The sequence below is a fragment of the Salmo trutta genome, unplaced genomic scaffold (assembly GCF_901001165.1).
Source record: "Salmo trutta unplaced genomic scaffold, fSalTru1.1, whole genome shotgun sequence".
NCBI lineage: Eukaryota > Metazoa > Chordata > Actinopteri > Salmoniformes > Salmonidae > Salmo > Salmo trutta.
Genome location: NW_021822308.1, coordinates 306603 through 319850, shown reverse-complemented (window position 1 = coordinate 319850; position 13248 = coordinate 306603). Strand labels below are relative to the sequence as shown.

At 45.6% G+C, this 13248-nt stretch overlaps 1 protein-coding gene across 1 annotated transcript in view; it reads right to left on the bottom strand.

The window, feature by feature from the left end:
- The window catches only part of LOC115181683 (guanine nucleotide-binding protein G(o) subunit alpha-like), a 40413-nt gene extending 27335 nt beyond the window's left edge, over positions 1-13078 (bottom strand). Inside the window, exons 1-3 of the mRNA XM_029743513.1 lie at positions 12006-13078; positions 9009-9100; positions 216-308 (exon numbers count right to left, since the gene is read on the bottom strand). Of these exons, the coding sequence (XP_029599373.1) occupies positions 216-308; positions 9009-9100; positions 12006-12141 (321 nt within the window). The 5' untranslated portion in view covers positions 12142-13078. The remainder of the gene's footprint in view (positions 1-215; positions 309-9008; positions 9101-12005) is intronic.
- Between the last annotated feature and the right edge of the window lie 170 nt (positions 13079-13248).

The following is a 13248-nucleotide window of genomic DNA, read 5'->3' as shown; positions in this document are numbered from 1 at the left end:
GTCTGGACAAATCACACACACAGACACACTAAAGCCATCAAGTGAAGTAGTGTTCCTATGAGGTGGAGGCAAAGAGAGCAAGACAGAGAAACAGACAGAGAAAGTAAGTCATATGGACAGACGGACAGACAGACAGATACAGTGAGAGAGTCAGTGAGAGCAATAGACAAGAGAGAGAGACAGACGGACGGACAAACAGACACTCCATCTCTAACCTTGTTCTTGCTGTTAGTCAGATTGATCCGGAGAATGCCCATCCCGTGGAGGACAAACTTCATAGAGGTCAGAAGATTGTCCAGCACCGCCGGCTGTACGGGGTCAACAGGGCAGGGGTCAGAGGTAAAAAAAGAAGAAAAAACACCAGTTACCATGGCAACGGTGTTCACATCACACAGGAAAAGTACATATAGAATGCATCTGAAAACCCTGTGTATGAAACTACTTTAGTCAAATTAGTGCACTATGGGTAACGGTGCCATTTCAGACAACTGTAGCCTTTATAACCAAAAAGATCAGACATGAATTACATGGCAACAGTGACAACACCATACAGACAGCCTTTATATAACCTCTTCAAATAAAAAATGGTGTTCATTGAAATCAGACTTCAGGTTAAAGAGGAGATCTCAGACCTGTGTGAAGACTGATGTCTGAAGATGACGAACACAAAAGTCATAGAAGTCAACACAAAACCAAAAACTCAACTGTATCCAAGGTTGGGGTCAATTCCATTTCAAATTCCAGTCAATTCAGGAAGTACACTGACATTCTAATTCCAATTCTCCTCAATGCTTTTTAATGAGGAACATTTGGTTTACTTTCTGAATGAACTGGAATTGAAATGGAATTGACCCCAACCCTGAGAGTAACTAAACTCAAAACTCAACTGTTTGAATCTCTGAGTGACTCTATGGGATTAGGGGGATCTATGTTAGTCTCCAACCCCCCTCCCTCTCTTCCTCCCCTTCTCTTTTTCCCCCTCTCCCTCCCTCCCTCCCTCCCTCTCCCCTGCCAGAAAGAGATAAGCATTACATTCCATCCCGATTTTATCAGTCTAGACCTCCTTTCTTCCTCTGTCGTTCTGTCTGTATCTTTTCTGAAGTTTATTGGAGGTGTTTGACTTTCTCAGTGGGGCGTACCTACAGTGTGATAAGAGATACTGTAACTAACTATGAGAGTGACACATAACTTCAGTATCAGTCATGTGTTAAGCCGGGCCGGGCTGAGGACAGTCAGCTGTCAGGGAGTAATGATTCTTTATTAACACATTCTCCAATATTAATCTTTGCTGACACCTGCATATTGATTTGTGTCAGAAAAATAAGCAGCTCAGAGAGACTCATCCCTTCTCTCCTACCCATCTCACTCTCTTCTTCGCCCCCTCGAGGATGTAAGGGAAGACAGAAAGAAAATAAGGGAGGGAGGGAGGGATAAAATATGCTTTTCTAAAGTATGAGAAGAGGCTCCAAATCAGACTTTAAATCTCCTCAGTACCTTTCCCTGGTCCTAACATGCAGCATGTGGCTAGGCTTAGTGACCTCTAACCCCAGTCTGCTGCTGTCCAACTGGCACCATGCTCTAAATTCTCACCTCAAAGAAAGGGCATCTACACATTACTCACTGTCTCTGTTGGTCAAAACCTCCCCCCTGTACCCTCACTGTCTGTGTTGGTCAAGACCTGCCCCCTGTACCCTCACTGTCTGTGTTGGTCAAAACCTCCCCCCTGTACCCTCACTGTCTGTGTTGGTCAAGACCTCCCCCCTGTACCCTCACTGTCTGTGTTGGTCAAGACCTCCCCCCCTGTACCCTCACTGTCTGTGTTGGTCAAAACCTCCCCCCTGTACCCTCACTGTCTGTGTTGGTCAAGACCTCCCCCCTGTACCCTCACTGTCTGTGTTGGTCAAGACCTGCCCCCTGTACCCTCACTGTCTGTGTTGGTCAAAACCTCCCCCCTGTACCCTCACTGTCTGTGTTGGTCAAGACCTCCCCCCTGTACCCTCACTGTCTGTGTTGGTCAAAACCTCCCCCCTGTACCCTCACTGTCTGTGTTGGTCAAGACCTCCCCCCCTGTACCCTCACTGTCTGTGTTGGTCAAAACCTCCCCCCTGTACCCTCACTGTCTGTGTTGGTCAAGACCTCCCCCCTGTACCCTCACTGTCTGTGTTGGTCAAAACCTCCCCCCCTGTACCCTCACTGTCTGTGTTGGTCAAGACCTCCCCCCCTGTACCCTCACTGTCTGTGTTGGTCAAGACCTCCTCCCCTGTACCCTCACTGTCTGTGTTGGTCAAAACCTCCCCCCCCCCGTACCCTCACTGTCTGTGTTGGTCAAGACCTCCCCCCTGTACCCTCACTGTCTGTGTTGGTCAAGACCTCCCCCCTGTACCCTCACTGTCTGTGTTGGTCAAAACCTCCCCCCCTGTACCCTCACTGTCTGTGTTGGTCAAGACCTCCCCCCCTGTACCCTCACTGTCTGTGTTGGTCAAGACCTCCCCCCCTGTACCCTCACTGTCTGTGTTGGTCAAGACCTCCCCCCTGTACCCTCACTGTCTGTGTTTGTCAAAACCTCCCCCCTTCAAAAGTGTCACAGTGTGCAGGCCAAAAAAGGCCCCTTTACACAGTGTTGAGATCTGTCCTGTTGTATTCAGATTATAAACACCCACAACCCACCTGATGGTCAGATGTTTCCTCTACCCTCCCGTCTCCCCGTTCAAAACAAAACACATTCCTGGCCTTGTTTCCCGGCCGCTTTATTTGAAGTGTGTGATGTCAGATCAGACGTACCAGAGCTTCCCAGAAAAGTTGTATTAAAAAATTGCTTTTCTCCATCCCACTTCCTCTCTCCCCCTCTCGACTTTTCTCCCCTGCACCCTCCCTCTTCAAAGAAAAATTCTCCATTGACTAGAAACTTAGTCTATTAACAGAGGAGGCTAATGGACACAGACTCTCTCTCCCCCTCCTCCCCAGGTGTTTGTAAAGTAATCTGATCTCAATATCTGAGGGCTACGTCACCCCCTTTATATAGTCTATGTGTGTGTAGGAAGGGGGATACAATTCCAGATACCCCCATTCACCTCTGCAGCTATTGTCTGCTATGCTGTCAGCATAGCTAATGTTCCAGCCACTACTCACCGCGAGGCGAGATACGGGAACACACACACACACACACACACACACACAACAGAGAGAGTAAGGAGGGTGAGCCAGAGAAATGAAGGTAGAGAAACAGAAGGAGAGGGAAGAGGGGCAAAGTGAGAGAACAATGAAGACTGAAGAGGGAAAAAAAAGCAACACCTCCGAAAAGACTGAGGGCCTCAGTTTGCATCCCAAATGGCACCCTACTCCCTATATAGTGCACTATTTCTGACCAGGGCCCATAGTGCACTATAGAGGGAATAGGGAGCCATTGGGACACAGCCTCAGTCTTCACTACTCCTAACTCCTACAGCAGCCTCAGGTCTAGACAGGTTTTAAGGACTAATCCCAAGGTAGTGTGTGTGTGTGTGTGTGTGTGTGTGTGTGTGTGTGTGTGAGAGATTTTCCACCAAACCCCTCATTCAACCACACCTTACTGAGCAGGTCAATAGGACGTATGTATGGCAGTTGTGTGTACAATGTTTATTGGGGCGGTATGCGCACGTCCATGAAAGAAAACGTACCCCGGGCGTTATCAGACAGGATCATGTAGAACTAAAAGTGAATCGGTACACTGGTATAATAATGGTCCCAAAGGACGACGTCTGGACCACAAACGGGATGTTGTTCAGCGGTACATTCATATTGTATGGATGAGCAGGTTCAAAGTGCCACTAAAACAACCCTACCCTGTGGTCACGAAGGACACAGACATACAAAACCACCTACTAACCTGCCGAGGGACTTGGAGGGACAGATTACAGGAGTGTCATAATGGTGGTCCAACTTCCTTTCTTTTTAGGGCTGGGGGTATGTTTGTATTGTTGTGGTAGCTAGAGGTTACTATGTACTGCCTGGAAGTGAGGTTTCAACATTCAACTATTGTTCTATCCAACATACACCTTTCTATCATCCTCAAACACAAAAGACGAACAAATATGTTTCATGCTCTTAGTATTTCTGGACCATGTTACAAAAACAATATGTGGAATGTAGCTGAACTGGCTGAGATCTGGCGTTCAATCATTAACTACTGCAGTGTTGTGTTAAAGCTGAGAGCTTTTCTGCTCAACGGAATTCTCTACACTGTTCTGGAATTTGACCCAGTTCAAGAATCTTCAGTGTTCTAGAATTTTCAACACTGTTCTAGAATTTTCATACAATAAAATGACATCCCCAGAGTTCTGAGTGCCCCCCTCCTTGTTGACATAGCTGGAGGAATGAGAGAAAAATCTCTCTGCTGAATAAAACCACTCCACAGCCCCAGGATCTGAGGCAAATAAAGGAGGGATGAGACAGAGGAAAGGCCTTCTTAATGTCTCTCTAGCTCAAATTAAATAACATTTTATTGGTTGCGTACACATATTTTGCAGATATTAATGCAGGTGCAGCGAAAAGGTTATTTTTCTAGCTCCAACAGTGCAGTAATAGCTAACAATACAAAACTATACACACTAATCCAACAAATGAAAATAAAGGAATTAAGAAATATCAGAACGAGCAATGTCAGAGTCCGGAATATAAAAATACACTGAGTGTACAAAACATTAGGAACACCTTCCTAATATTGAGCTGTACCACATTTTTCCCTGAGAACAGCCTCGTTGGGGAATGGACTACAAGGTGTTGAAAGCGTTCCACAGGGATGCTGGTCCATGTTGACTCCAATGCTTCCCACAGTTGTGTCAAGTTGGCTGGATGTCCTTTGAGTGGGGACCATTCTTGATACACACGGGAAACTGTTGAGCGTGAAAAACCCAGCAGCGTTGCAGTTCTTGACATACTCAAACCGGTGCGCCTGGCACCTACTACCATACCCTGTTCAAAGGCACTTAAATATGTTGTCTTGTCCATTCACTCTCTGAATGACACACATACACAATCCATGTCTCAAGGCTTAAAAATCCTTCTATAACCTGTCTCCTCCCCTTCATCTACACTGATTGAAGTGGATTTAACAGGTGACATCGATAAGGGATCATAGCTTTCACCTGGATTCACCTGGTCAGTCTGTCATGGAAAGAGCGGGTGTTCCTAATGTTTTGTACATTTAGGGGCCAAGCCGAATTTCTTCAGCCTCACTGTTGCACCTTCTTCATCACACTATCTGTGTGGATGGACCATTTCAGGTTGTCAGTGATGTGCACGCTGAGGGAACTTGGAAGATGTTCATCTCCACTGGAGTTCAAGATGGCACCAACAGACATGGTCGCCCTGTTCCTAGCTCCTAGCCAACTTTGCAGTATTGTTTTTTGTGTGGTATTTCTTACATTATTTCCACAGAACGTTTCTTGTATTGTTCCCTACAGGCGTGCATTACCAACCACCACTTCCGAGTATATAACTCACTAATGTTCAGTCCCTAGACAATAAAGTAGACAAGCTCAGGGCAAGGATCTCATTCGAGACATCAAAGACTATAACTTACTCTGTTTCGCGGAATTATGGCTCTCTCCGGGTATACTGTCCCCGTCCATACAGCCAGCGGGGTTCTCCGTACATCACGGACAGAAAGAAAGAACTCTTTGGCAAAAAGTAAGGGGGAGGTGTATGTTTCATGATTAACTACTCATGGTGTGATTAAGGTAACGTACAGGAAATCAAGTCCTTTTGTTCTCCCGCTTTGGAATACATCTCCATCAAATGCCAGCCGCATTACCTCCCGAGAGAATTCTCTTCAGTCATCGTCACGGCCGTGTATATTCCCCCTCAAGCAGACACTGCGACGGCTTTCAAGAAAATACACTGGACTTTGTGTAAACTGGAAACCGCATATCCTGAGGCCACATTTATTTACGGAAGTTTAATCAACATCTCCTGCGCTACTCGCTCACTGAGAACTCTGACCATTGCTACTCCCCCTTCCGGGACAGCTACAAGGCCCTCGGCAAATCAGATCATGCCTACATTCTGTTCCTCCCCTCCTATAGGCAGAAACTTAAACAGTCCTTATCACGGGTTCTTCCTGTTTAACATTGGTCTGACCAATCAGAAGCTATGCTTCAAGATTGTTTTGGTCATGTGGACAGCGATATGTTCCGGGTTGCCTCTGAGAATAGCATCGACGTATACACTAACTCAGTGACTGAGTTCATCAGGGAAGTGCATAGATGCTGTTCCCACTGTGACGATTAGAGTTTATCCAAACCACAAACCGTGGATAGATGGCAGCATCCACACAAAACTGAAAGCGCCAACCACCACATTTAGTGGTGCCAGGGAAACAACCTCTCCCTCAACGTCAACAAAACGAAGCAGCTGATCGTGGACTTCAGGAGACAGCAGAGAGAGCACGCCCCCATCTACATCCCTCTCTTGTCACAGTGCTACAACACAAGCCAATGGTGGGACAGAGAAAGGAGTGCGTCCCAAATGGCACCCTATTTCCTATATAGCCCTATGGGATCTGGTATAAAGTATGCACTATATAGGGAAGAGGGTGCCCTATGGGCTCTGGTCTAAAGTAGTGCACTATATAGGGAATAGGGTGCCCTGTGGGCTCTGTTCTAAAGTTGTGCACTATGTAGGGAATAGGGTGCCATTTGGGATGCTTCCTGCTACAGAATGTATGTGGTTCATCAAAGAGTCTCTACCAGTCTGCAGCAGGCCTAGAGCAGAGATCAGCTGTACAGGGCATGGTCAGGACAGGACAGGACAGGGGAAGGCGGGGTGTGTGTGTGTGCATAAGAGAGAAAGCAGGGTGTGTCTCTGTTTTTGATGATTCAGGGAAGGGAAAGGCATAGATAGGGCAGTGAGGCAGCGTGTGATTTATTCCACTGGAAGAGAGAGTGTTAAAGTTACCATGGTGTTCATGATACCAAATGTGTCTCTTTAGATGAAAGGGGGACTGATGGGGCAGTGATGGTAGAGTGAGTCTTGGATAATCTGACTTTTATGAGAAAGAGGAGGGAAAGGCCATAACCTTCACATATCACCAGCCAGGACCTTTATCTGCCATATGAGAGTCTATCCGGTGTGTGTGTGCTGTCATGTTACACCGGAACACAGACAGCTGCCAAGGACCGATTCAGAGCAAGAATACTTCCCAAGTCTAGAAAATAATATTTGCACACACACAAACGTGTATGACGCACTAATACCTCATACCAAATTCCTCTCATAATTGAACATACTTGCTGCTGCACACCTGTTAGCAAACTGGTTGCCATCAAAGCGCTCACCCTTTAAAAAGCAGGTCATTCCTCTCAACACTTGTTCATTATGTTGCTACATTATATAGAAGTCAGAGTGAGGAGAGGAGAGGAGAGGGAAGGAGAGGAGAGAGAGGGAAGGAAGGAGAGGAGAGGGAAGGAGAGGAGAGAGAGGGAAGGAGAGGAGAGGGAAGGAGAGGAGAGAGAGGGAAGGAGAGGAGAGGAGAGAGAGGGAAGGAAGGAGAGGAGAGGGAAGGAGAGGAGAGAGAGGGAAGGAGAGGAGAGAGAGGAAGGAGAGGAGAGGAGAGGGAAGGAGAGGAGAGAGAGGGAAGGAGAGGAGAGAGAGGGAAGGAGAGGAGAGAGAGGGAAGGAGAGGAGAGAGAGGGAAGGAGAGGAGAGAGAGGGAAGGAGAGGAGAGAGAGGGAAGGAGAGGAGAGAGAGGGAAGGAAGGAGAGGAGAGAGAGGGAAGGAGACGAGAGAGAGGGAAGGAAGGAGAGGAGAGAGAGGGAAGGAGACGAGAGAGAGGGAAGGAGAGGAGAGGAGAGAGAGGGAAGGAGACGAGAGAGAGGGAAGGAGACGAGAGAGAGGGAAGGAGAGGAGAGGAGAGAGAGGGAAGGAGACGAGAGAGAGGGAAGGAGAGGAGAGAGAGGGAAGGAGAGGAGACGAGAGAGAGGGAAGGAGACGAGAGAGAGGGAAGGAGACGAGAGAGAGGGAAGGAGAGGAGAGAGAGGGAAGGAGAGGAGAGGAGAGAGAGGGAAGGAGAGGAGAGAGGGAAGGAAGGAGAGGAGGAGAGAGGGGGGAGGGGAGAGCGGAAAGGAGAGGAAAGAGAGGGGGAGGGGAGGAGAGAGAGGGAAGGAGAGGCGAGAGGGGGGGGGAGGGAGGGAAGGAGAGGAGAGGAGGGAGTGGAGAGAGGGGAGGAGTGAGAGAGGGAGCAATGAAGAGAGGAGTAAAAATCTAAGTGAGAAGGAGAATAAAGAGGGATGGAAGAAAGGGAAGGTTGGTGGGAAAAGAGGGGGAGAGAGAGACCGAGAGAGACCGAGAGAGTAGGTGGTTCACCCAGTCAGTGAGGGAGTGTGTCTCAGTATTGTCCACATTCCTCTATTTAACCCCAGACCTTAGGACAAACACACAGGAAGTGTTTATGCAGATGTTTGTCCCCAGAAGACGACAGGCCCCACATATAGGATGTGTCCCAAATAGCAGCCTATTCCATATTCTCCTTAGAGGAATGGTGAGAATCAAACCACTGCATTCCTGAATGGGTTTACCCCTGAAACACACACTTCATGTCTCCCAGCTCTTCATTTCCCCCCTCTACAACCCATATCACTGAACCTCCTTCTCTCAGTCTCTGTTTCTCTCCGTTGCTTCCTCTTTTAGCGCTATGCCCTCACTCAGCTTATCTCCCCCTCACCCCTCTTTCTGACCCCCCCCCTCTCTTATTCCACTTCTTATCAGATGAGTGATATGATCATCTATCTATCTCACCTGGCCAGTTCCATTATAGTGAGGAGCAACCAGCACCTGGTCTGTGTAGATAGGACAACAGACGTCCATACAATGACTGGCAAGCAATTTGATCAGGCTTCTACTGTATTTAGATTACCTGTTGGGGGTTCTCTGTGTGTGTGTGTGTGTGTGTGTGTGTGTGTGTGTGTGTGTGTGTGTGTGTGTGTGTGTGTGGTGTGTGTGTGTGTGTGTGTGTGTGTGTGTGTGTACACACACCTTGAAGCTGGTCAGCTCTTGCCTGGTAAAGCCATGGCTGTGGATGATCTTCATCTGTTTGACCAGAGTACTCTTCCCACTCTCTGCTGCTCCTGAATCAGATGGAGGGATGGAGGGAGACACATGATAAAATAACACTTGAAATGTCTATCTTTTTGAAACCTTGAGTGTAATATTTACTGTTAAATTCAAATTGTTTTTTGTTCATGTTGTTTTGTGTCTTCTCACTTTGTTTATTTCTCTTGCTTTGGCAATGTAAACATGTTTCACATGCCAATAAACCCCTTTGAATTGACTTGAGAAAGAAATAGACTTTCTTATATTGTATTACAACAAGTTCAAGGACAATAGCTTTATCTTGTAGCCTGGGTCCCAGATCAGTTTGTGCTGTGATTGGACAATGACCATAGATAGGAGAGTTGACAAGACAGCATAAAACATCTGAAGTGTTTCCCTTAAGGAATCATTGTCCTATACCAAAGGGAATTGTTTAAGGGTGTTTGTTGCATAGAGCCCCTCAGACATTTCCTTAGGTGAGGGCATCATTTAAGGGTTTTACGGTAGTTTGAAGACATGTAAAACAGAAAGAGTCTCTGGTTACCATGGAAATGACTTAGTTAAATCTTAGTTAAATAAAAGGTAAAAAAAAAAAATATTCAAAGACATCGCATTTATTTTTGGAGATCGCAAAATAGAACTTCTACATTCAAGACAAGAGAAACAAATTGATTCACTAGATAATAAAACATGTTTCTTTTAGTGACTTTTTACTCAACTTGTTTCTATTCATTTGTAGCACATCAAGTGAAGTACAGAGCAGCGGAGGCTGGTGAGGGGAGGGCGGCTCATAATGGCTGGAACGGAGTAAATGGAATGGCATCAAACACAGAAACCATGAGTTTTTCTCAGGAGCAAGCAAGGGTCGGAGTACAAGTCCATATCAAAGTATGCGAAACAGAGCACGGAGGGCACTTCTCTAATGCGTACTCTGTTTGTACATATTTTGAAGCATGCGTCGATGCAAGCTTCAACAGAAAGTATGCAAAGAAATATGACTCAATCATGTAAAAAATTACAGAAAATGTATTGAAATCATTGGCTGCCATTATTTGAGCTGAAGCGAGAGAACACACTGAATTTGGAATGAAATTTACATTACATTTTAGTCATTTAGCAGACGCTCTTATCCAGAGCGACTTACAGTAGTGAATGCATACATTTCATACATTTTTTTTTTCTTCGTACTGTTGCCTATTCATATCTTGTATGTTGCCCGACTACAATATTTGACCTTGATACGTTAATTTTGGCATGTTTATCTGCCTACGTACTGTAGATCGCATGCCCATAATAAGTCAATAGGGCTAACTGGCTAGCTACTAGTAGTTACTTTTTCTCAACAGGTTTCTAGTAGTTACTAGCACATCAAGATAACGTAGTACTGTTGACTAGCCACGAAAAATGGACATATACTTTGCATAACATTAGTTGTAGGGCATTTCTGCCTGTTAAACTATCTGGTTAGCTACATTATTACGAGTCACATATAGTTATAGCTTATAGTTATGAAGTAAAACGTTTGCTTTGTGTATATCTTGTTTCATCTCTATTGTCATTGTCCTGGCTGGTAGAAGGTTCAGTGAATGGGTAAGTCCATAGTCAAGTCAATAGCTAGCTAGCTAGCCATGAATAATGTTAGCTAGCTGCCCACTAAACATTTACATCTACCTTGCATATCATTAGTTTTAGGCCATTTTTGCCTGTTTAACTAGCTGGCTAGCTAGATTACTATGGCTCACATATATCTAGCTGATAATTATGAAGTAAAACATTTGCTTTGTGGTGCAGTGTGAGATAAGCATTACTCGCACTCCCCCTACTGTGTTAAATGTTATGTTTTATGATTTCTCCCCACACTCGTCCCCACAAGAATGTACTCAAGAGAACGTCCTCGGAGAATGCACTCAGAGCATGAGTGTGGAGCACGGTAGTATGCATATAACACCACGTGTTTGATACCATTCCACTTATTCCGCTTCAGCCATTACCACGAGCACGTCCTCCCGAATGAATGTGCCACCAACCTCCTGTGGTACAGAGTATGTAGCCAGCTAGCTGTGTAGGACATGGATTGTGCACCTTCCCCTGTTCAGCTACCTAGCTAGCTGGTGGAAGTTTTTCTTTTGAAACCAGGGCAGAGGAAAGCAACATTCACTTCCACAAGTGCTGTTTACATTGATATCCATACTGGATGAAGCACTTAAGGGACCTCAAGGGCAACTAACTGTTTTCACTTACTTTAAGGGGGAAATTTGCCTTAAAATGTTTTGTGCGAATAAAAATGAGGGGAAAAGCTACTTAAGATGTTTTATGCAACCGGGCTCAGGGTATTTATCTTGTTCTGGTTAATCTCAACACAAACCACATTGGCCTCTATCTGCACTGTGATTCATTCACTGTGACTGACCAGGAAGAATGTTAGACCATTGTGTGGAAACGCCTGCCCTGCAGCCTTTAAACTCCTCACTGTGTTTCTGTTAAACCAATCATTTGATCTAGTATGGGTCTTTTTAGCCCTTTGCTGTTGTTCCAATAGCCTCGTTTGAGCTAGAAGTGTGTGGGGCTTTTTAGTTCATTAATGAACATAGGCTAAACTTGCAAAGGTGCTGTGCAGGCCTAGTGTCTTAACTTGGGGTCAGGAGTTTGACCAGTTGATCTGACCAGAGAACACTCAGCTGCACAATACAGAACATCAAAATACTCTTCTGCTGGAGGGGAAATATTGTCCACTAACTATTATTATTATTATTATTACTACCACCACAGAGAGAGGGTAGAGAGTGACATTTGAAATGTGTCTATTCCATTGAAACATGCGACTGTAATGTTTACTGTTCATTTTCGATTGATTATTTTCGCTTTGGCAATGTAAACATATGCTTCCCATGCCAATAAATCCCTTTGAATTGAATGTAATTAAGAGAAAGAGAGACATACCGAGCATTAGTATTTTAACCACGTTCATCTCCCTCTTGGCGTATTCATACAGGTCCCTGTCTATCTTGGCGCTCTGAAGCTTCGCCTTCTTCCCCTCCTCCGTTAGGTCTTGTTCTGAACTGAGACACTGTCCCATCTCGCCTTGCTCATCTCCTCGTTCACCGGACACGCACGAGCTACAATAATACCGGGGAAGGGGGATCAGTCACCGTGGGTTGACGGTGATAGTTGACTCGAACATGTTTATCCAATTGGGTTTTGATTATCGCTTTTTCCTCTTGATGTGTCACATTTTGGGGTGGTTTTCTATGCCAAATGTCTGGGAAAATATAGCCAAATGTTCTGTCCTATTCCTTTTTATGACAAAATTCAGATAATGAAGGGAAAAAAGTCATTGAATAGGTTAGAAGTTATTCCTTCGGTTCGCATAGGAAGCGCATGTCCATCCGTTGTTACATGATGCGGAATCGCCCGCAAATATATCTAATCGAAAAAGGTGAAAACGTTTAGCTACTCCCTAGCCAAAAAAGTGGCTCGTTACCCAACCTTCCCAAACAACCACCAAATCAGCAAGGCTATTGTGAATACTTTCTTGTTGTCTTAGATTCGAGAGACAAACAACATTTTCAAAAAATAGACTACCTTCAAATGGCCAATGAGACTGTGAGCGCTGCTATAATAGACTACAGAATCCCAACTCCCGGAAAGTTTCCCCACCTAGTTGATTTGGGACGGGAGATCCCTCCCACGCAGCCTGGTCTCGTAGACTCCCACGGTATTGCAGCATTGGAAAAGTTTCAGATATCCCGTGGAAGTGACGTTTCGGGAGGAGAAATGAACGCCTGAGTGAGTGCTGCCATGTCCACTGTATCCACAAGGTGCGTTAGTATGAAACTAACATAATAATCACTGTTTTGAATGTCAGCGCTTTCACGCTCACCAACGCCTCAAATCCTGCCAAGCGCGTGGGTCAAGGATTAGTTTCCCTTTGTGTTCCTAATGAGGTGAACGTTTTACCGGCTTTTCATTCAATAGACTCGAGCCGTGTCCTCATTTCGACAGCTCGGCGTAATCTGTGACCACACACAGCCGCAACCACCGGTCTAGTTTACCGGTTTTCCGCGCGACATGCTGACCTAAACGGTTGTTAATCAGTTGGGTTTGGGGTGGTGTGATTTGAGTGGATGTAGACATGTAGTTGACCCCGTCAGAGCTTTCTTTTTCAAAAACTTTCTCTAAATAG